The sequence below is a fragment of the Channa argus genome, chromosome 2 (genome assembly GCF_033026475.1).
Source record: "Channa argus isolate prfri chromosome 2, Channa argus male v1.0, whole genome shotgun sequence".
Lineage (NCBI taxonomy): Eukaryota > Metazoa > Chordata > Actinopteri > Anabantiformes > Channidae > Channa > Channa argus.
This window is the reverse complement of record NC_090198.1, coordinates 8,842,559-8,866,633: the sequence shown is the minus strand read 5'-3', so window position 1 is coordinate 8,866,633 and position 24,075 is coordinate 8,842,559. Positions and strand designations below refer to the sequence as shown.

General features: G+C 42.5%; 1 protein-coding gene across 2 annotated transcripts; it reads left to right on the top strand.

Moving 5' to 3' along the window:
• The first annotated feature begins 1,199 nt into the window (after positions 1-1,199).
• sall1a (spalt-like transcription factor 1a) lies at positions 1,200-13,638 on the top strand. Of its 2 annotated transcripts, XM_067495183.1 has the most exons (4): positions 1,201-2,090; positions 4,549-4,725; positions 7,491-10,897; positions 11,985-13,638. In XM_067495183.1, exons 3-4 carry the CDS (start codon positions 7,706-7,708, stop codon positions 12,423-12,425), a joined length of 3,633 nt encoding a protein of 1,210 aa, XP_067351284.1. In that variant the 5' UTR covers positions 1,201-2,090; positions 4,549-4,725; positions 7,491-7,705; the 3' UTR covers positions 12,426-13,638. The 2 variants fall into 2 exon arrangements, with proteins under 2 accessions (XP_067351283.1, XP_067351284.1); XM_067495182.1 differs by lacking the exon at positions 4,549-4,725 and having other exon boundaries at positions 1,200-2,090.
• The last annotated feature ends 10,437 nt before the right edge of the window (positions 13,639-24,075 follow it).

Here is a 24,075-nt window from a genome sequence, read left to right as displayed (position 1 = left end):
CCCGCCCGGGACATTACAATATTGCAGACCCCTTTTTCCTCTTCCAGCAGTTCCACGTTTGGTGCATATAATTGCGTGGGCTTTCTAACGGCTCCACACACACATTTGCCCCTATTAGTGATCATTTGCTATTAGATTTTGTTAGTCACAGCTTACATTTCGATTTGGATACATTCTCACATTGCGAGACGGTTCAGATATACATATCCGCACTACAAAAAAAATATGTCCATAATTAAATTATATTATTTTGTCAGAACGCATTGACAACGCCGACCACTCAGAGCCATCAGAAGTATTTGATTTTCCCCCTGCTCTTTCTTTTTTCATGAATAAGTAAATAGTAAGGCTAGTCGAAACTAAAAGATAGCTGACACAGGAGAGGACCAGATCCATCTAGCCGGCAGCTGCTCTTTAAATATTCAGTGAAAAATAATGGCATCCGAGGCATCACCTATAGTAACATTATTATCTTCATTTCTCAAAATCAGCCCGACTGAGAGCTTCGTTTATCTTTTTCACGTAATAAATCTACTCGACTCAGGGCTCACACGAAGCTCCTGTGGGACCTCTTGCCCTTTTAACAACATCCTCAATGAAGGCGCACACTGGTTAGTGCATTATTTAAAATAAATAAATAAATAATAATACTAATAATAATGTGTGAGCTGCCCATCACTTACTTACAGGGTTAATTTCTGGTATTACACTAAGTGGCAGAGTCACAAGTGTCTGAGTAGATAAAATGTATCAAAAGACCTACAAAACCTCCGACTTTTGATAGTGATATAATGCCTCCGCTGAATGGCAACGATATTAAAAAAAAAAGTTTTATTAATTCTAATACATATATGGAAGATATTAAATGCTGGTGAGTCCATTTGATGTGATGTGTGGGACAGGCATTTCCTAAAAAAATGAATGTTTAGGGAAGAATCTAAAAGCTTTATTTGTCCCTACAGTTGAACATACTTCTCTCCTTTGGCACTGATCAACCCGGTGCGCACAAAGCGTTTGGATCTGCTGTGCGCAATCAGAGAGAGAGAGAGAGAGAGAGAGAGAGAGAGAGAGAGAGAGAAAGACAGGGGGGGGGGGGGGAGGGAAGGGGGAGGAGGTGAAAAGCAATTTGACTGAACAGACCGGTAACCAATCAGATCCTCGATGGGCCGGGCTCCACATTTGTCCCAGTGCAGCACGGGCCCTCAAAGTTTGTTTATTCGCGGAGTACAGTGTGTGATGAAACGTGTTAGTAACTAAACCCCTTTTTACTATTAATAATCAAATGAAAGTGATTGGGACGTCGGACCTCACAGCGGACTTCTGCGAACCGGTACCGGTGCAATTTACGCACGGAACATGCTCGCGCGACTCTGCGTTTTAGCGCACCGGGAGCCGAAAGTCTTCAGAGAGTAGGTGTCGGTGTACAACACAACAAGAGCTGAATTACAGCAATCTTAATGCGAGGGCGGAGAACGGACTACCGAACTGTAGAGAGAAGAAAGTTGGTTGGCGACCGCGGAGGGTTGAGTTGCGAGCGTCCACTCAGGCTGCATGTACAGTTGGAAAAAAAGAAGAGAAAAACTGCGATAGCTGCTCGATCAATGTGAAAGATTGAAAGATACTGTCGCAGGCATGGACTCGAGAGGCTGACATTCCCCTGTAGTAGTCAAGATAAGCTTTGACTTGGCTCACAGAAGGGGTTAAACTGTATCTAAAGGGAGTTTGGAAAACCCAGCCTTTCTTCCCCATACGGATCAACTCATTGGGTGGGAGCTGAGAGAGAGACAAGAGTCCCCAGCAAATCAGGAGCTAATTGATTAAAGAGACTTCATTTGAATAGGAGGGGGGCTGGCGAGGTGCCAATCGCCTTTCAAAGAAGCCCCCGTATGATTAATCGCAGAGCATTATTGATAATCATAACGGGGCACATGCGCGGTGGATGGGCTCGATTTACGTAATTTTTGAGAAGGTTTTGTAGTCATTTTTTTATTCTTTGCCTGCTGATGTGCCAGCCAGCATGTCGCGGAGGAAACAAGCGAAGCCGCAACACTTCCAGTCCGACCCTCATCTGCCTTTATCGGAGCACAATGGTGAGTCCAAGTAACCCAACGCTCCTTTTATCCAAGCCCCACGAATTTCTCACCTACTTTAAGTGTTTTATCACGAATGTAGCCAACTACGATTGGTAAAGTTAATCATTTTAATTAAGCTTTTATAATTTTAGTTTTTCTTTGATTATTTTATTTTATTTTTATTTATTTTTTTTGCACATCCAGTGTCTGTGCCACTTTTATTAAAACTTTCTTTAATTCTTTAATTTACTTTATTTCATTTACGATCTGAATATCGAGTAACTCTGCTCAGAGTAATTTTCAGTATTATTGGGAGCCCTTTATATGGCACTAAAAAAATAAGTTAATTGTGGAAATTACAAAAGTTCGTGGCGCCTTTCCCTACAACCCACTGCTGTGTTTGTTTGTGCCTCTGCGTGTGTGTCTCTGTGTGCGAGTGTGTGTTGAAAGTTTTCAAACTTTTCATTCTTCAGTTCAACTTTGAATCGTGTTTCGAAACTAACATAGAAACCGTCCCGTGATGAGCAGCCGGCTCAGTTTCGCTCCAGCCCGAGCTCTTCCTCGGTGCGTCGACATGGAGCAGCCTGTCGCTCCTGCCGAGACTCCAACTTTTCTTGGGTCGCTGACACATAAAATGCGGCATTCGCGCGATATAGTCCTTGGCTAGAAAGTATTGGGGTGTTTTTTTGCTCTTCTAGAAAAATCAGCTTGAGTTAGTCGTTGCCTGTTTACACACCAGCGTGCTTTATTACTACAAGTCGGGTCAAAAGAAGGAAAATTGCTCTGAAGAGCGCAAATTAAAGATCTTGAAAATATCCCTTTAGTTTTTTCATCGTTTACACTTGTGTGAAGTCTTATGCACCGAGTTTTTTTAACCGAGATACACATACATCCACACACACACTCGACGTTTTCTTTTCAATTGCAAAAGAGTTACTAGTACAAAATCAACATCGATAAAATAGACTCGAGTTTTTACTGCCTTCTGTCAAAATGCGACTTTCTTTTTCTGGTAAAGTGAACTTTAAAATCTTTTGATGTCACTGTCTTGCGTAAATTCTAAAATCAGTTTATACAAAATGCGTTTCAGATCAAACAGTGTATCACTCTGCACTGGAGCTCTAACAGAGTTTTAAAGGCCACCAAAAGGCAACAGAGGTAAACTGAATTGTGAATAGTTCCATGTTTGTTGAGGGGGGAGTGTAGGACTGCAGAAAAAAAACACTTCAACACAACCACGGTGTGATAAGATAGAGTGGGATTAATAACAGTCGAATTTGGTAACAGGACGTTGCGTTGTAACGTTTATTTTGGTTGACCGACTTTCTATCAAAGACTGATCACCAAGGAAAGGACAGTTATTTAAATCGTCTGCTATTTAAAGAAATGCTGTTTAATTGATTGGCGGCGTTGCTGTCACGCACCCTGATCCAATTTTTGGTGCACAATATTTACATTTCCGATTTAAAATTTTGTCAGTAAAAGTACAATAGAAATTATTTTTTTATATTAAAGTTACAAATAAAATTAGAAAACATTTCTGGCACAGATTCGAGATGTGGCATAAGGCCTGTACATTTAATACATGCAATGCAAATGTTCTAAAAGGCACATTTCGTTTAGTGCACCCTGAAAAACTTTGAAATTTCATTAGAAATGAGCCTTGGATTCTTACATGAGACAGCCATGGATAGACAGGGAATTTGTGCTCATTTCACATGATTTTAAGAACTTAATGATGGGTGTAATGTCTAGTTTATTTCTGAGTGCTGTTTTTTCCTGCATTTTCCTTTAAATCTAATAAACCTAATGAATAGTTACTTTTGTTACCAAAGCCGACTGCAGAATGCAACATTTTTTCTTTATGTGCAAAACTATGCCATATGTTGCAATTGTTGCAGGTTTTGTGTGTGTGTGTGTGTGTGTGTGTAAGGGCAGAGGCATGTTGTATTTGGGTTTGGAGGATATTTAACGGAGACCGTGCTTATCTCATAGGTAATGTGCTGTGTGTCTTCTGGAGAGTTGTTGTGGGCGGAAGTGAAAGCACAGTCTTTGTATTTGTAGTTGGATGTCATTGATGCAGAGGGCCGTAGTTAGTGGGAGATCGGAGTGAGAGCCGCAGAGGGTGGGATGTTGAGCTTTTTTAACCTTTGCCAGTATCCCTCTGTGCAGAGGTGATGAAAGTTCAAGGCTCAGTGTGTTCCCCTCTACCTCGCCATTGACCCTGCTGATCATAGCTGCAGGCGGCCCAGCAAGGCCTTAGCTTTTCATTTAAGTGTGTGAGTGTGAGGCCTTATCAATGTTTTGGCCATCCCCTTTCGCCCTATCGTGGCCCCCCTAGAGGGGAGATTGGCAGGGCAGCCCCTTTTGGACTGTCGTTCCCTGCAAACACAGCGTGTCATTTTGCCAGTGTTTATGTGGTGTGGGGCTAGGTGTAGCCTAAAGGACCCATTTTGCTTTTTTCCCTCCCCTTAAGCTTTAAGCATGTCACCGAAGCAGAGCTTCTGAGATTTGAGTCTTGTCCTGGACCACGGCAGCTTTAGTGGAACCCCATCTAGTGTTCAGTGGGATGAGTCCTGAGGGCTGGAGACGGTGTGAGCAGAAACCCTCCTGAAGTTACAAGTGTCAAGAGGCCCCCCGCGAAAAAAATAATGTAGGATCTCTCTCAAAGCTCTCCGGCAACTTTTTTGACTAATCCTTACTTTCTTGTCTCTTATATTCAGACTTTGGTCAATCTCTGCAAGACACTGTCCTCTGGTCTTTGTCTCTCCTATGCCCTTTAGCCTTGCGTGTTGGTTGCATTGTGCTTTTGATAGAGTTTCTATGGAAGTTTACAGGCTCCATCTTCAAACCAGCTTGACTTTATCTTAATTTTAATTCGAAGTTAATCCTTGCTATTTTGGGAATTAAGCCTAATGCTAGCATCTGCGCTGTTTGCTATACTAGTCTTATGTGCACACTAGATTTGTAGGCTTGCATGGATTAAATTTTTTATCAGTTTTTTTTTTTTGTCATCAAGTAAAGCAAAACATAGAATTGCACAGTTTGAAGAGTAAACTGCCAATATTCAGGTGAACGAAATATCATCTGAGGTATTACATTTTGCAACAAGTGCATTATAATTACTTTCTTTAACATTTCAAAGTTAAGGCAGAGTTGATGAAGGTGAAATATTCATCAGTACCGCAATACATACTTTTAATTAAAATGTTCAAATGTTGCAGTTACTCAGTCATTAACATATAAACATGCCAAATATTTTGGAAATAAATGTAATCTGTTTTCCAATTTCTTTTTTCTTGTAATGGTATACACGTAGTGTGTATTCAAAGTTATAATTTTGCAACATTTTATTTTTTGCATGTTCAAAATTGAATTCGTTTTTAGATTTTCTAAAAATGTCTATTATGTAGTATTCTCATCTTTGTTGCAAATTGTTTAAATTAAACACACTTGGGCACTGTATTATATGTACATATATGAATGAAATCCTGCATTCATTTAATTTCAGTGGTTACTATATAGCTCTTTCTCAACTAGTTGATGGATTATGTGCAGCATATTTTGGTTTTGTTATACTCTGTATAGATTTGAGCATGTACACCGCACACACACAGGTTTTTATATTTTATAATCAATTTATTCTTTGTTTTCTCGAGGTTTGCTAGACAGAACTTCTTTTTCCTTTCTTTTTTGCACGACTCTTATTTTCATCCCACTCTGTGTCATACAACTGGATTTTCTTCACACTAATTTGTGTACAGTCAGCCCTGAGAAAAGAGAAAAGGTGTTTATTTAATCCTCACTTTTCTCACACTATGAATCAAACACATTTTTTCAAAATTTGCGCTTTGGATGTAGGTAGGCGGGTGGGTGGAAGGGGGGATTTAACATGAAAAGTTATCATTAAAGTTGAGTCTTCCCTGGTTGTATGGTTTGGTAGTGTGAGGGCCAGGGTTTACTGTCATGGCAACTTTGCGTTATCTGATGTCTCTGAGCAGAGAAACATTGAGGGAGATAATCCCTGAATTAAACAGGATCTGCTTTGAGTCGACTGAGATGAGCAGGGCCAGGCTGTGCCGACGATCCCCGCCGCTCCCATGCTGCGTGAACAATGGGAAGGCATCCTGTCTCTCTGTGGGGCAGGACTGCACTTCTCCGGGTTTCATTTGCAAATGAATTCTTGGCCATGATGAAAGTGTTGAGAGGCCAGAGTCACAATGAAAGGGATTCATAGAGAAATGCAATTTGTAAATCAACTTGTATGTTAAACAGCAAGATTTTAGTGTGACAAAGAAGGAAAAAGAATAAGGCAAGTCTGGAGCACAGCAGTGACACTGGGGGCAGGGTGTCGTCGTGTTTTTTATTAAAATGGAAAAATTCACAAACCTGTTTCTGTGCACATTTAAAAAGTGATCAAGCTTTGTCTGTATTGTGTGTTCTTTGAGCTGGTATGTCCAGTTTCTCAGTTTTGGCAAGTTTGGGATGCATGCATTCCGATTTACCGCACTGCTCTTTAGTTTTAAAGACATTTATTGAATCGTGTTCTTCACCAGAAGAACCCAGTGATGAGTGCCTTTTCTGTGGTTGATCATGTTTTTGAGGTCAAATTCTATTCACAATAATGAACAAAAAAATAGTTCTTACTTTTAAAAAGTTAGCGATTTATTTAAATATTTATTTATTTATTCAGTAGATATTTTAACCATGGCAAATCATTTTATATCACACGTATTAAATAAGTCACACTATTAGTTTAAAACTCTTTTTTCCTGTTTTGCTTGTGTTTAGTGTGTACACATACCACTCTGGATGCCACAGGCTGTTGTTCATGTCTCTCTGTGATTGCAGACTGAGTGGATACAAATTAGTTTAGTGACATAGATAACCTGTCCGAGATGCCCATAGTTGGCTGAAAATGAGCAAAGTTGACAGCAAATTGAAAGTCTAATAAGTCCTTCAAAAGCTTGATTTGCACTGAGTGGACAAGACGACTTTGAAGGGCATGGAATATAGGAAATCAATGACTTTCTATGAAATTTCATTAAGACCCGATGTCCTCACGTCAGTCTATTCTATATTTTGATGGATTATCTGGAGAAAATGATTACCTTTGCTTGGGTTGATGAAACCCAGATGTACATCTTCAAAGATCACTTTTAAGCAATATTTGAGTAGTTGCCATTGATTTTGTATCCCCTCTTATCATGTTTAAGAGGCCACTGCACTGAATAAGGCCTTTTCTTATTTCTGTTGGCTTATTGTTGCCTTTCATTCCTTGTTTTTGTGAACACATCAAGGGGATAAGTGTAAAACAGATTAAGTTAAGATTAACAACAATGGAGTTTGAGGTGATAAAGCTGCTTCTTCAGCTGCAAAATATTTCTAATCACTAATCCCCTGTTTCCTCTTTTTCAGGGGACACAGAACTTTGCTCAGAGGACCCCTCCTGCAAGGAGTCAGGCGCCCACGTCTGTAGCAGATGTTGTGCTGAGTTCTTTGAACTATCAGATCTTGAAGAACACCAGAAGATTTGCACTAAGAATCAGTTAGTTCTAATAGTGAATGAGAATCCTGCCTCCCCCTCCGGAACTTTCTCTCCTGGGTCTCCTCCCCATAATCCCGATGACCAGATGAATGACACAGCTAATAACACTGATCAAACAGAGTGCAGTGACCTTTTGGAGCCTAACACTCTTGAAAAAGACGAATCCATGGACGTGGACGTTTCTGGGATGAGCAGTGGTCATGAAGAGGAAGGTCAAACGGAGACTAGGAGCCCCGTCAACACAGCCAGCAGCCACGGTAGCAGGGGCACCTCTGGCCCTGCCGTAGGCACTTCAGCTATATCCGCCCCTCTACCTCAGCTCAGTAATCTGACTGAACTGGGGAACTTTTCCATGATCAACAGCAATGTCATCATTGAAAATCTTCAAAGCACCAAAGTGGCTGTTGCCCAATTTTCCCAAGAGGCCCGTTCCACCGGGGGCCCCAGGGTGGCCGTGCCAGCCCTGATGGAGCAGCTCTTAGCCCTACAACAGCAACAGATACACCAGCTGCAGCTTATTGAGCAGATTCGCCATCAGATTCTGCTACTGGCCTCCCAGTCCCCCGAAATGCAGGTGCCCCCGACTTCTGCTCAAGGCACAATAGGGCCTGCTGCCAGCCCTCTGACCACACTCAGCTCACATCTCTCTCAACAGCTGGCTGCAGCCGCAGGGCTAGCACAAAACCTGGCTAGTCAGTCAGCCAGTATTAGCAGCCTAAAGCAGCTGGCTGCAGCAGCACAGCTACCTCAGTCCAAACCAAGCAACAGTGAGACATCTCAGAGCATCAGCACACTGGGGCCATCAACAGGCAGTGCCCAGTCCTCTGACAAGAGGCCGAGTCATATGAGTGGCCTCCACTCTCAGCTCAGCAACTCCTCACTAGCTAAGTCATCCATGCCAGCATTTGGAATAGGTAGCTTGTTAAGTTCTGCAGTGAATCCCCTTCTACCTCAGCCCCCACCTGGAAACCCCATGTTCTCCAGCTCTCTACCCAGTGTTGGCACCACCGTAGAGGACCTCAACTCTTTAGCAACTTTGGCCCAGCAGAGGAAAGGCAAGCCTCCAAATGTCACTTCTTTTGAACACAAGAGCAGCTCTGACGAGGCTTTCTTCAAGCATAAGTGCAGGTTTTGTGGCAAGGTGTTTGGGAGTGACAGTGCCTTGCAAATCCACTTGCGCTCTCACACTGGTGAGAGACCATACAAGTGTAATATTTGCGGCAACCGCTTCTCCACCCGTGGTAACCTGAAGGTGCATTTCCAGCGTCATAAAGAAAAATATCCACACATCCAGATGAACCCCTATCCTGTCCCTGAACATTTAGACAACATACCAACAAGTACCGGCATTCCATATGGCATGTCTATGCCTCCTGAGAAACCTGTCACCAGCTGGCTGGACAGCAAACCAGTTTTGCCCACTCTCACTTCCTCAGTCGGCATGCTGCTGCCACCAACCATGCCGAGCCTGCCACATTTCATCAAAAAAGAAGATCATTCGATAGCCATAACAAGCCCTTCTGTTACTGCAAAGAGTGACTCAGGTGCTGCTGAGCCTTCAGCTAAAAGTAATGATGGAGTGTCTGAAGAGGGTGAAGGTGCAACTCTCCCTACCTCAAATGGGAAAACTGAAGAAGGCAGCCACTCCTCAGGCTTCATGACAAACATGAGCTCTCTCTCAGAGAGCACTGCAGAGTACACAACATCTAACAGCCCGCCTATGATGACCAACCCACTCATGCCTCTTATGTCTGATCAGTTTAAGGCTAAGTTTCCCTTTGGAGGGATTTTGGATCCTCTCCAGGGTTCAGAGACCTCCAAGCTACAGCAGCTTGTGGAGAACATTGACAGGAAGGTGACGGACCCAAACGAATGTGTCATTTGTCATCGGGTGTTGAGCTGCCAAAGTGCTCTAAAGATGCACTATCGCACTCATACTGGGGAAAGGCCCTTCAAATGTAAAATTTGTGGTAGGGCGTTTACCACAAAGGGAAATCTTAAGACCCACTACAGCGTCCACAGGGCCATGCCTCCTTTGAGAGTCCAACACTCCTGCCCTATCTGTCAGAAGAAGTTTACCAATGCTGTGGTTCTACAGCAGCATATTCGCATGCACATGGGTGGGCAGATCCCCAACACCCCTCTGCCAGAGAGTTACCCAGAATCTATGGCCTCTGACACTGGCTCATTTGAGGAGAGAAACTTTGATGATCTGGATAATTTCTCTGATGACAACATTGAAGGGATGGAGGAGGGCCCAGATAGCAGTGTGCCAGACACACCTAGGTCAGTTGATGCCTCCCACGACAGTCTATGTAATTCCCCAGCTCCCCCTGAAATGATCAACCAGGAGGGACAAGAGAAAAATTATTATGAAAATGTCCACAATAATGAAATGGAGGAGCTACAGGCTGACCAACTGAAGGCTACAGCAAATGGCCTGGTTGAGGGAGATTGCCTCACCAATGACTCCTCGTCACTGGGGGGGGATGTTGAAAGCCAAAGCACTGGGAGTCCAGCTGTATCCGAATCTACCTCCTCCATGCAGGCGCCATCCCCCACTAGCATGCAGCTACAACCTCATAAATCCCCCAGTCATGAAGAAAGGCAGCAGAGGGTCCTGTCCTTGGAACACACCAGTGCAGGCCTCTTGCACTCGCACCCTTCCAACAACGGAGCTCTGGACCTGACATCTGTCAATCCCTCAAAGGACCCTCTAGGCATGATATTCCCCTTCCGTGAGCGTAACACAACCAAGAACACATCCTGTGACATCTGTGGGAAGACCTTTGCCTGTCAGAGTGCCTTGGACATTCACTATCGAAGCCATACCAAAGAACGACCATTTATTTGCACGGCCTGCAACAGGGGTTTCTCCACCAAGGGCAACCTCAAGCAGCACATGCTAACCCATCAAATGAGAGACCTGCCATCACAGCTCTTTGAGCCATCAAACACCAGCCTCTCTTCCAGCCCAACCCCTTCCCTTCTATCTGTAGGCTCTCTTAACAAACCCGAGGTCAACGGCTTCCTCCATGGCCTCCACCCAGAGAACAAGGAAATGCCCCCTGGCTTAGTAACATCGTCTGCATCTACTTCCCCAGTGCTTTCTGCGGCTCCACCACGTAGGACACCCAAGCAACACTTCTGCAACACCTGCGGGAAGTGTTTCTCCTCTTCCAGTGCTCTACAGATCCATGAGAGGACCCACACAGGGGAAAAACCCTTTGCCTGCAGCATCTGTGGTCGAGCTTTCACCACCAAAGGAAACCTCAAGGTAAATGTCAAAATGTCCAGTGAGAAGTTGGACTTCTAAAAGTTTGTGCGTGAGAGTATTTGTGAAAAGGGAGTCTCAGAGCTGCTATTTAATTTTATACAGCGCTTAAGTGTGCTGGAGGTGGTAATGTTATATAGTTAATTAAAAGAACACCTCCGTGAGAAAAAATAGCTTAGTGGAAAGGTTGAATCACAGAACGAATATGATTATTGGTCAGAAATTCCATAATGGGATCAAACAAGAATGATTCAGTGAACCTAAATGATTATAAGAGGCAGTCGTTGTGAACTACGCTACTCTGTGTTTTTCCATAACAGACTCTGTGAAATATGTGACAGGCCTAAATCATTAGGAAAAGAATCTTCTCAATGATCTACAGAAACTTGTGAAAATGGTGTTGACTAAATATAAAATTGCATCAGTTTTTTTTTAAGTGAGTCAATCCTTAATCCTAGTAAGGGGTTTAAGATATGAGTTAATTTTTAATTTATAATGGTTGTATTAAATCAAGCTCTGGCTGGGTGATATTAGTCTTGTACACGGAGTCGCTGCACAACAAACAACACACACAAAAGGTCTGAACATTTTTGTAGTATTTTGTACATAAAATACCTTGAAATGTAATATTTACCGTGTATGTTTCAAAGATTACACTGGAGAAAAACTGTTGCCTTTGTCATAGAAAGTGTATTGGCAGAGATGAAGTGTCTTAGGCAATAGTGGCCAGAGAAAGGATATTGGACAGAGCAATTTTCCCCAAGCTATGTGCTTCCCTTGTGAGATAAGCACATTAAGGTTTAGATTAAGCAGCATGTATCAATCTTGCCAAAATAGGATGTTTACACCATCCTGGTACCTCCTCGCAGCATAGGCAACTAACCGGTTTGCTGCACTCAGGGTGTGAAGCTATTTTAATTTGCAGTTGAGCATTGTTTTTTTTTTGTTTTTTTTCCATTGCATCATCTCATGTGCAGCTCTTGTGGCCAAGTTTGTAAACATCACTTATTTTCATCCCTCTTATTGCTCTGTCTCTCTCTTCCCTCCCTTTTATTCTCCTACATTCTCCTGCCTCTCTCTCTCTGTGTAGGTTCACATGGGCACACACATGTGGAACAGTGCCCCCGCTAGACGTGGCCGCAGGCTCTCCGTGGACGGGCCAATGGCTTTCCTGGGTACCAACCCAGTCAAGTTTCCAGAGATCTTCCAGAAGGACATGGCATCAAGGGCGAGCAACGGAGACCCAGCCAGTTTCTGGAACCAGTATGCTGCAGCCTTCTCCAATGGCCTGGCAATGAAGACAAATGAAATCTCGGTCATCCAGAATGGAGGCATTCCACCAATGTCAGGTGGCATGGGTAATGGGGGTACCTCTCCCATTGGTGGCCTGACAGGCAGCCTGGACAAGCTGCACAGCATGGAGCCCAATGCTGCTCTGGCTGGTCTGGAGAAAATGGCCAACACAGAAAACGGAGCGCACTTCCGGTTCACACGCTTCATGGAGGACAATAAAGAAATTGTCACCAGTTAGAGTGTGTGTCCTCGGTTGCGCACAGACACATGAAGATGCCGAAAAGGCATACTGTACACATATGTAGACAAAAACGGAAGACGAGAAAGACAGAGAACAAGACAGGGACAAAATCAGCTGAGCTGCTTTGCTCGCCATTGACTCTTTACAAACACGAGTGTGAAGACAAGTTGCTTTTTTTGTACAATGTACATGTTATAGTTTAAAGGAGCTTATTTATTAGTGGTTATAACCTTGCTTGAGACCAAGTGAAGCATTAACAGTTAGGTTTTTGTTTGTTTTGACGCCAGAATGGGTATGTATGGGTGCTTAAAAATGTGCTTTTGAAACTTAGAATATCTGGGTAGATAACCTTACCTTGGCATTAAGTTATTTTCTGTCTGTAGTAGCTATAACCGAACTGTCGATGTTCATGTGATGCATTATCCCTGTAATAAGCAAACAGACTTCCTGTAAATATTGTACACTGATCTTCTGTAGATGGTCTAACATCTGTGTGTGCTCTCCCCTCATTAAAATGAAACGATGAAATTCAGGCAAGGAACTAAATGATGTGGCAGTTCCTCTATTTCCAATTCTTATTTACATTTATTTTATTTAAGGAAGATGGAACATTGAAGTTTGCTACATTTCAACAGTTTCTTTAGTGTTAACTCGTTTTCTTGTTGCTGTTTCTGTGTATTGTATTTTGGACTTTTTGTTTACTTCAATTTTTCTTTCCCTTTTCTTATTTTGTTGCGCGTATTTTGCTGTTGTTGAAAACCATGACAGTTGTTACGAGGGGAACATTCGGTCTGGTCTATTTCCTGGCTTTTGGAACTGAAAGATCCAATCAAACGAGGAGGATTCTCCCTTAGTTTCTCAGCTGGATTTCCACATTGCTGCTATGTCCCAGCATCCTCACTGACATAAAGTGCGAAGTTATGAAGCTTCTGTAAATACGGTCAGATGTGGACATACGAACTCCCTCACAAGAAAATGTAAATAAAGCTCACACATGAGAAATCCATCATGGCCAGGGGACAAAATGATAGTGTTTTTATAAATATAAATATCTATTGGGTTTGACAACCTTCGGACTGTTACATGCACTTTCTTGGAAAGTTGGAAGATCTTTATGGGTCCAGTTTCTCTACACTTTAATACCTACTAACAACTAAGATACTGTAATTCTTTACTCTAATAATCAAATACATCAGTTTTCCAAAAGAAACGTTGTGTGTTTGTGTCGTTTTATTCCCTCACTGTTTGATAAAAGCATTGCAAATACACTGACAATTATTTTCACACGTCAAGCACTGACAAGCGTTTTAAAACGGAGCCGAAAAGAAAAGAAGTTTTGTCTTTGGATTAGCAGAGCTCAGGGCCGTCGTGCAGCCTGTGCAACTCTGACACTGGCACACAGCAAACGCAGCACGGGAGGCGTGGATGGTGGATGCAGTCACGGATGGTGTGAGCTTCCCTGCTATTAAATCTAAAATCAGTTTTAACCTCATCATTTCCGTTGCCAATCCCGGAAATCTCCAATTAATCGCTAATCGTTGGAATCCCGTTGATTCGAGGCGTTTTACGCGGAAAACAAAAATCAGCTTCCCTCTTGTCGTTTTTATACAGTGCTCACCAGCCTGTAATAATCAATAAAAATGTTATTTTCACGGACAAGATAGTAACACGGAAAACATCTATTGAAGGGATCGGCGTTTGTGGTGTTTTTAAAGATTGTTTTGTCTTTTCATTAAACGTGGACGGTCTAATTCACTGCCACAAAGCCTCAAAAAAAAAGTTTATCAAAACGATCACACGGTCGCCCTTACAAAGCCACTGCTTTGATGCATTTGCCCTGCATTTTTTTTTTTTTTATTCAAACGGAAAATTTTCCTCTTTTGTATTTCAACAGCTGCATTTAATTTAACACATCGTTGCACATCCTGCAATACAGGATCTGTTAATTTCTGTCCGGCATCCTCAGCGCTCTCTCCTCCTCTGCACAAAGCCGAAATCCCCAATATTTACGTTTTATATTTCAAGACGTCCAAGCTAAATGATCCTTGCCCACAGTGCCTGTTTTCTTTTTAACAGTCACATCTGTTCCCCTGAGCTGTGTTTGTGCAGCACGTCGGCTTCCTGAGAGATTCCTTTAAAGGACAGACAGAAAAATAAAAACTGCCCCACATGCTCTGCTAATTAAGGTGAATATACAAAAACTTTATTATTATTATTATTATTATTATTATTATTATTATTATTATTATTATTATTGTGTGTTATTATTATTATTATTATAAGATTTTTTTTTTATTATTATGAATGCAACAGTGATCAATAATAATAATTGTAAACTAAAAACACATCAACAACAAAGTAATAATTACAGGTTGTTTGCATTAAATACAAAAATGACTGTTGGGATAAAAGCAGTCATTTTTCATGAAAACTATTCACAGGTGGGAAGCAGGAATCTACAGGGCTAAATACACTCTTTATCTCTGTGTGAGTAGTCCCAACACTAAGCATGGACTGGGCTCTTCCCTCTCCATCCCTCCCTTAAGTATCGATTGAGCTGTGCAGTATTACAGAAACACTTGAATCTCAGGTGGCAGGAATGTGTACAATTGATCTCTTCCACTGTGACTCCCAGCAGTGGCTTTTTGCTCCACAACACAGAGCACCACAGGAAGAGCCAGTCGAACACACTGAAACACAATCGCTACAGACTAAGAGGGGCTCGTCCCAGTCTGCCCAGCTCACTGTCACTGTTTATTGTAGTGCTGCGAGTCTCATCCACTGCTCTCTTATATCATTTTTTGTTCTCTGTATTACAAGCACACTGTTGGGACAGTTGCATATATAGTCCATCAACAGTCCGAACACACATTCAAACACATCTTTGGCATTTTAGTGCTTTTTTTATTTTAGCATTAGAGTTTTTTCCCCCCCTTCTCTCGGCTAAATGGCTCAGTTGCCTTTTACTGCAGAGGAGAGGATGGGAACCATCAGCAAAGAACCATTACTCTCTTTAGCTGTAAGCCACTCCTGTCCACTTACTGTACACTTGAAGGTTCATTAAAGGGTTTGCCTTAAGTAAGGGCTGTATGCACAGCTGCTGCACTGCGAAAATAAGATCAGTTGTTTCCAGTGCAGAATAACATGCATTGGAAATTATTTTTTTATGTGTCATCTATGCTTCTTCATCCTGCTTCGATTTTTCAAAAGATTGAAAACCTGTTTTATGGTTTTAAAGAATTAGGGAATTCATTTTGTGGACTACGTTTTTCAATAACAATAAATTATTTTAGTGCATGTCATTCATGGATGGGCGGAGTGTGTATTACTCTGAAATAAGTTAGTTGGGAAACAATTCATGTATATATGTTGTAACTACTAACTAGTTTAATTCAGCAGTAAAATCCGTTTATTAACTGTTGTTCTGTCCATCCTTCAGTGTGCAGCTTAAGTTGAGATGAAACTGCTCAGAGTCGATCCTGGGAAGTTGGAGCCCCCCTCCCACACCTTCTGCCTCGTGCTGTCAGCCCTCCTGAGTCGATACAAACCGTAGCCTGGGGCCCGGCCTGGACTCCCCACTGCTGTTCTGGCCTACTGCTGGGAGATCAAAGACCAGTGGCGAACAATGGTGAGCCTCACTTAGCCAGACGGTGTTCACTTTCCCTGGATACACCGCCGCACCTGCCCACACTGTCAGTCACACTCAGGTGATGGATCTGCTCAGATGTCAACTTTCTGTTAGAGTACTTTGGTGCATTTGCATTAAAAATATGTCCAACAGTTAATCCCCCCCCACCCCCTCCACCCCCCTCATTTGCCTTTGCTGTGAAATGATATCCAGTTTTTTTTTTTTTGACCCTTAAAGTATTAGTGCCACTTTGTTTGTTCTGCCTTTCATTCCCCACAACTTACAATTGTTAGTTATTGCATAGACAAGTGATTGGTGTGTTTCATGTTTGCATAAACTTCACTCTAATTTGTGTTGTCATTTTCCCCCAGCCATTTCATGCTGGTTTTATCTTCCTGTGGTTCTCATCTTGTTTCCTGTGGAAAAAGGAGCCTGTCCGCTGCGTGTACACAGCTGGTTGGAAGACAAGACCTCCAGATTGTGAGTACAAACATGAAGGATTTTTCAGGCCTGTACACTCTCACAGTTATCATACACAGGCAATCAAAGTCTTCTAGGAAATATCCATCCTGTCCAAAAACCAACACTTTTTTTTCATTCGTTTTGCTTCTGTTAGCCACCCATTTAAGTTGTGCTTTTTACTTGAGAGGTCTTGGAGATGGTCCTTGCATGGTTTATTTTTATGGCACGGCAATCTGGAGACTGTCCAAATGTCAAGGTCATTTATCTTGCAGTTCATCCGCTCCTTGCCTTTTGTGTGCTGAGAAAGAGAAGCACAGGCCCATATTGCATTTCATGACCTATTGTGCCAAAGGAGAACCCAGACAAACAGGTGGGAGTCCTAATGTGAGGTCCTCGTGGACCAGACTCACCAACCTTGAGGCTCCCTCGCCTGTTCTTTAATAAGCCACTCATGCTCTGTTTCCCTCATCATCAGATGGGAACCTTCAGGGATGCTAATGAACATATACAGTGAGGGTCTGTCTCACGCACAGTGCTCCCGCTATCTGTGTCTCCCAGTTTATCATCACCACTGAAATTACAGGGCTGTTTTACTGGGCTTTTACTACAAGGGGGACATTTAGCCTATTGTGATGCTAATTCTTTAAAATTTGATGTCTAGGGTTTGTTCTTTCAGGTCAGGATAGGTCTATGAGACAGGGTCTTTTGACAGAGTACAAGCACCTTTTTTGTTATCACAGAAAAACCTGCAGTCACGGGTTGTCTTCATTGCCCCTAGAGGCAAATTTAATTTAATGTGCATTTCCATTTTGAGATGAATCACATGTTTCCTTGTTTTGTACAGTAGAATGGAGACAGATCGTCTTTCTTTGGTTTTAAAGAACAGCTTCAAGATTAAGTAGGCTGATTGTGGCCCTTTCACCATCAGAATTACAGTTGGTAACCCTAGCCAGGCCTGTCTGCTCTGGGGCTTAAACACATACAGACTTGGGGACACTCTCTGTTAATGTCATCTCACAGATTCAATTTCCTCGTCGCAATCTTAACTCAAGTCCCACAACCTCTGACACATATTCTTATTCTTTCTCACAGTGTCAAAGCATGCTAGTGAGATGGAAAGACATTTTGCTTCAGTGGATGAAGATATTGATACCACGCATCAAGATGAGATGTCAGGGTGACTAGGAAGAAGCCCTTCAGCCCCCTTGTCAGGTGTGTTTGATTCCATAGGTGCTCTGGAGAGATGCCTTGAGTTTATTGAATTTGTCATTTTCGGCCTGGGAGTGAAAGGGGCACCTGTGTGCTGCCGTAAGCCCCCGCGCCAACACCGCCACCCGCATCAGGCGATGACAGCTGGTGTGCAGGGACAACCCTGAAGCTGTTGAATTTTTATTTATTTATTTTTTGTATTTTTTAAACAGCCCATCAGTCTCTGCCTACATTGTTCATCAGGGAAACAGCTCAAAGGATATTTACTTTGTCAATTTTCTCATAAAAGCCTCCTTGGGCAACAAAAACGTCACCCGGGGTTACGGCAAGAAAAACATAGCTATTTCAGAGGCAGGTTCAGTGCTCTGTCAGACTCAGATTGAGGACTTGTAGTTGTGGATACTGGCCACCCACATCAGTGCGGGATCAAAGCCATGGCCTGCTACAGTGGCTGAATATTCAGTGATGTTATTGGACTGTTCTCCTAGTCAGACACTGGCTGTGGGAAAATAAAGATGGTCTGATTTCGCTCTGTTCTACTATCTTTTGAGGGGTTTTGGGCTGTGTGCCGTGTTTCTAATGATTTGGGATCACAGATGTGCCACCCAGTCCTTTACAAAAAGGCCTATCAGTGTGTAAGAAAGGCAAGAGGTCATGGCAATTCTCACAACATCCTGTTTGATTTAGAGATGTGTGTCGGAGTGTGTAACACAGTTGCATAACCACAGTTACATGTTGGACTCGTGCTGACTACACCAGTACTAAAACGGCATCACTCACTGGATTAAAGCATTTGCTAATTGACATATGTTGTGAGTACAGGATTTCATGCATGTGTTAACAGGTGTGTGCTTTGTAGTGCTCTGCCTGTGTGGATGTTTTTGGACATGCCTTCCTTATGCTCAGTAAAGTCTGTGCCACCTGTGATTAATAAGAAATATCCCAGATCCAGCAGGTTAATGTTTAATCAATCAACTCGGAGAGAAGCATCTAAATGGCCCAGTTTATTTTTAACCACTGCATCACATTAAATGCGCTGAGGTTTTACGCAGCCAAAACTCATTATTTGTGTTTTCAGCTAATGTGTATCAGTCCATGGTGAGAATATCTTACAGCGGCTTTGTATGTTTGTTTTCCTATGCGCAGCATGTAAGAAAGGTTTAAGGCACCGAGACCCAGAATGTTCTGAAAATAAAAGGAAAGAATGGACTGATTTTAGTATCTCAGAAAAATGTGAGCCTGTGCGGCAGGTGCTTGTCAATTTTAGGCTAAAATCACAAATACTTTACAATGTGAGCAGCAACGTTTTGAGTCGTCCTCGGGAATATCTTCTGTGCTTATTTGCGATAGTTCTAATGAGCCTCTTCTTCACTGTGAGCTGTTACTCTTTGGTTAGGCAACAGCACCTGCAGTATGAAATCAACACCTCGCTCAGCAGTAATGCTCTCTGAAGCTCGGTCAGTTTAGTAAATAATCGATCAAAAGAAAAGCAGCAGATAAAATTGACTGACCCTCATATACTTAATTATTGCAGCTATTTGACCAAATAGCATTTTTCAGGAGGCTGTGTGTCACAGGCCATCAATATTCCTTTAATCGCTGTTAGTTATTGCCCTACTTTGTTACTGCTGTGGATGGCCAGTCTCCAGTGGTCAGTTTGGCCCAGGGCAGCGAGGGAATGAGATGCTAAATGGTTGCGCAAACAATTTGATTATGCTCTTTAATTCCCGTCATATAGATCTGCCGGGCCTGCTGATGCACTCATTTCTGTGAGGCTGTACAACGGAGTGCTGACCTGCCTACCTCACACCACCGGCCCTGAAAGAGCTGGCTTTTCCTCCACGGCCTCAGGATCAATAGTGACTTCTCTGTGGGAATGGAACGGTGTCTTGCGGGTTTCACCTCTTGCCACCAACCTTTCACCTCCTGTATGACAGAGCGCTGTTCAGCATCTAGTCTGAGCTCAAAAGTGAAAGCTCTTTCAGCCTAATCCATAAGCCCTCATGTCTTACCTAAGGTACAACCTCATACAACGACAGAGGTGTTGTAATACGAGGAGAGTGGAGGGTTAACTCTCCCCATCGAAACAGACCATCTCAGCCAAGTGAAAAATGAGAAATGAGAAGGGCAACCACTCAGGCCCAGTTGCCCAGTTCCCAAAATTAACATTTCAATTCAAAACCAATAATAAAGCATTGTGTCTGCTATGAATGAGTGCTGCTGCAAAGGGAAGGCGATACCTCCTGTTCCTGTGTCAATGAAAAAGCTCCTTCATCTTCTGCTACAGGGCCCACACAGTCTGAGGTCAGCCAGTGAGCCTTGGTTACACTGCACAGGCATGCCTGGGTGGATGGCTCGAGCTTCCCGGTGCCTTTACAAAAACCAGGAACTACAAACACAAACACACACTCCCATGGACACACATACATAGAAATACAAACACTCATGTCTCGCTCTGCATGCAACTGATGGCTCTTAAAAGAACTACTTAGCATGTTAAAAGGAAAGTGCACTCTGAGTTTTCTAAAATGAGCTGCAGTAACTTAACAGGATTATGACCATTTCAGGCTGAGCAGCATACTGCAATTTGATATATAATAGTTTATATAATTATAGGTGTATGAGTATAAATAACTACCTCATGTGCCTTCTGCCTCGGTCCATTTTGCTTGTCTGTTAGAGGTAAACTCATACAGTTGTGACACCTTAACTGCAATATATTGAGTCTTGCTCGATCATGTTGATTTTATACACTGTGTGTCTCTGTTCATGTCACACGTTTGATACGCTCATTGACAGGAGACCCCAGGCACTCAGAAGCAGCCACAAGCCAACACACTGTGTCGAGGGTTATGGGCATCTTGGCTTTTGAGAGTGGGATTGGGAGCCTGGCTCTATGTCTGTGCCAAGAAGGTGTCAGAGCCGACCTCTGCTACACACTCCCCTCCATCACTGAGCAGATTACTCTTCTGGGAGGTGAGAGAGTGGGACACAGAGAGTACTGTGGCTATGTCGACTCAAACTGAAAGAGTGCGAGAGCCTATCTGCTAGCTGTCTGCTCCAAGCGATGCAAGCTGTGTTACTTTGAGTGATTCCTTACATGAACTGCACTGTGTACAAGCAGGGGGCTTGTCTGGGTGGGTTAATCTTCCACGATGTTTCACTTTCTGTTAGTATTTATAGTGTTATAGCAGCAAACATATCAGTTAAGGTCTTGAAAGTTAAAGTACTACACATATAGTCACTGTTGATGTAAGAGATATTCAACTGCAAAGTTACATATTAGCTAGTAATAAATAAGACATTAATCTCACCTACTCGTCAGGTGATTCTGTGGACAGGGCGGCCACGAAAGTTAGTCTAGCTGGTGTGGAGGACAGAGCGGCATCCTTGATCCTATGCAGGGTGAGATGTAGTGTAAAAATAATGTCAGCGCTTCTCATCAAATTATTTAATTATTGTGTTATTGCCGTAAATACGCCTTAAATGATACTATACTGACTATAGGAATAATGTAAATAAAGAATTGTGACAGTGATCAACAGACTTAAACTGCTATAAAACAGTAACTGTTTTGCATTTATGAAATGTCCTTCCTGGCCAAGACAGTATCTTTTGGCTGGCCGTGATAACTTCAGTGTTCCCAAAGAGGCCAGCTCCACTAATAAGGCACTGTTGGGATTGCCGCCTGCTTAGGTTGTCAATGAGTCTGTCTTGATCTGAGGATTAGGCCAGTCGTTCCAATTACAGCTGGGTGGCTTGAGGTTTGTCAGGCATTGACACCGACGCCTGTCGATGGCCCTGGTGCATATTCCAGGACCCTGCTGAGTGACAGGCGCCAGCACGCCATGTGTGTATGTGTGTGTGTGTGTTTGTGAGTGCCTGTACTGTCTTATTTTCTCATTAATGCTATACCTCACACATCGAAATGAACCTCTACCACTTTACATATAGTATGAACCACAAGGCAGAGTTGTGCGTGTAGTGTCTCATTTCCATGACAGGTAATGGTCTCTTGGTGATAGTCTATCTTCCACAGATGGACACCCAATAAGACTGGTGCTGTATCAGTTAGCTATGAACTCTGTATATGAGGAAGTCTTTTGTGTATCCTGGCTACATTTGTTACCCAGAGTACTGAAATTTTCATGTAAAACAGGAAAGAGGGCACTCTTGAATCACCCTATAGATCTTTGAGAAACCAACCAATGAACAAGTGCCTAACTCATGGTGGCAAGACCACAAAGAACATGGGATATTCCTTCAATTCTTTTATACTGGTCAACCTACAATCCATTGTATTTATCCAATACCGTTTGCATATTTTGGTTTGTTTCACCTTACCTTGTCTATATTTGCTTAGGTTTGTAATCTCCATTACAACATATATTATACAATCTAGGTTTAAAGAAAATAAAGAGATTTGAAATGTGTCCATATTTGAGAACATTTGTAGCCACAAGAGAGGAGGGGGGGCTGAGAGTCTCCCTGGAAAATAAGGATGGTATTTGTATCTGTTTCTCTGTATGATAGACTCTGATGAAAACAACTTTGATTGCACCAATCACATAAACACCACAACCTGAAATTTTCTGCCAGTGAATTCTCTCTGTTGTTACACTGGAAACATGGTGTGACATGCTCAAAGACACCTACTTCTCATACGCATTTAAAGATGGACCCTTTTACAACTGCATTTGCCATTTTTTTATTGTCTGTTTTCTTTCTACTTTGCATACGGTGATACTACTAAAATGTAGCAAATTAGTACAGATATTTCTGTTGATGTGCATTGTGTCTCCAGCTCAGCAGGGAGTCAGTAGAGCTGCTTTGCAATGTCTTAGAGCAGTACACAGTAACTTGACATGGCTTGGCTGGACTCAGCCACCTCTCATCTGGTCATCCCCCCTCACACACACACATAGGCTTGTCGCCTGGGAGGCCAGCAGTGACTTTACACCCATAGAGGTGGGTCATGTGACACACACTGCTGTGTCCCACGTTTGATACTTAATATTCACCACCTGGTGTTATTTACATGCCATTAAATGAGAGAAATGTGCTGCCCTCGCTGACTTCTGATTTATCTGATTTGGATAAAATAATCAAAAATTCTGTTTCTGTGATTTGTACCATGTTAATCACCCAAAAGCACATGCTATCTATCTATCTATCTATCTATCTATCTATCTATCTATCTATCTATCTATCTATCTATCTATCTATCTATCTATCTATCTATCTATCTATCTATCTATCTATCTATCTATCTATCTATCTATCTATCTATCTATCTATCTATCTATCTATCCCCCCCCTCTCTCTCTCCCTCTCTCTCTCTATATATATACATATATAATGTATTTTTTTTTTCATCATTGTTCTTCCCTTCATTGGATGTAATGTTATCTGGGAGCAATGTTAGCAGGCTGTAATTAAATATGAATGGAGCGCTGTTGGTTGCCCAGCCAGTTTGTTTGGTTGAGTGCTGGCCTGGGGAGGAAAGCTCATCAAATCAGTTGTGTTGGCGTCATTCTACACCCTAATAACACTCCATGACAGCGAATCTCGGTGGTCCTGCGTAAAAAGGGACTGGGAATCACCTGTATTTAGAGTTAATGCATTCGAAATAAGTCACAAGCTCACACTTTAATGAACTAGGGATTGATGAAAAAAAGGGCCCAGTGTTCCCCCATTGTCCCGGCATTTCATGAAAAACATTTTCAAATTGCATGCTGGCACAGATTATTCACTTATTCTGTGTAATTGGATGCTGACCAGGGTTAATATGTAGGGTGTCATTAAATGGAAATGTAGAGTTGTAAAGAGGGACTGTATGATACAGGGAGTCTTTTCTATAGAGCTGCCCAGATTGTGAGCTCCTTCGTCTAGCTGGCAGGGGCCTTCTTTATTTGAGGCAACTCAAGCATGAATTCTGCGAGGGAAAGATTGGGGACAGTTATTTCCACTTCTGTTTGTTGCCCAGTTGAATGAAATGACCTTTAAGATAAAGCAAATCTCTTGAGCAAGTCAGGTGAAGAAAAGGCCGTACAAATAGGGCAGATGTGGTGAAAGGAACTTTTTAAATTCGACAGTGAAGGACGGCTGCTAGACCAAGGGTAGTTAAAAGACTGCTGTTTGTTGGTAGCCGTGCTCTGCCACCATGACAATGCCACATGGGAGGAGGAACTCACTGTGGACACTCCTTATTTTAATTCAACCAAGACTGAACACCAGGGAATTACGTTTTTCCATTTTATTTTTAGCGCAACTGTTAAGAAAAAGTCCTGTGATCCTCCACAAAATAATTTTGATTGGGGGAATGCAGCAGTGGAATAATGTGGGGTA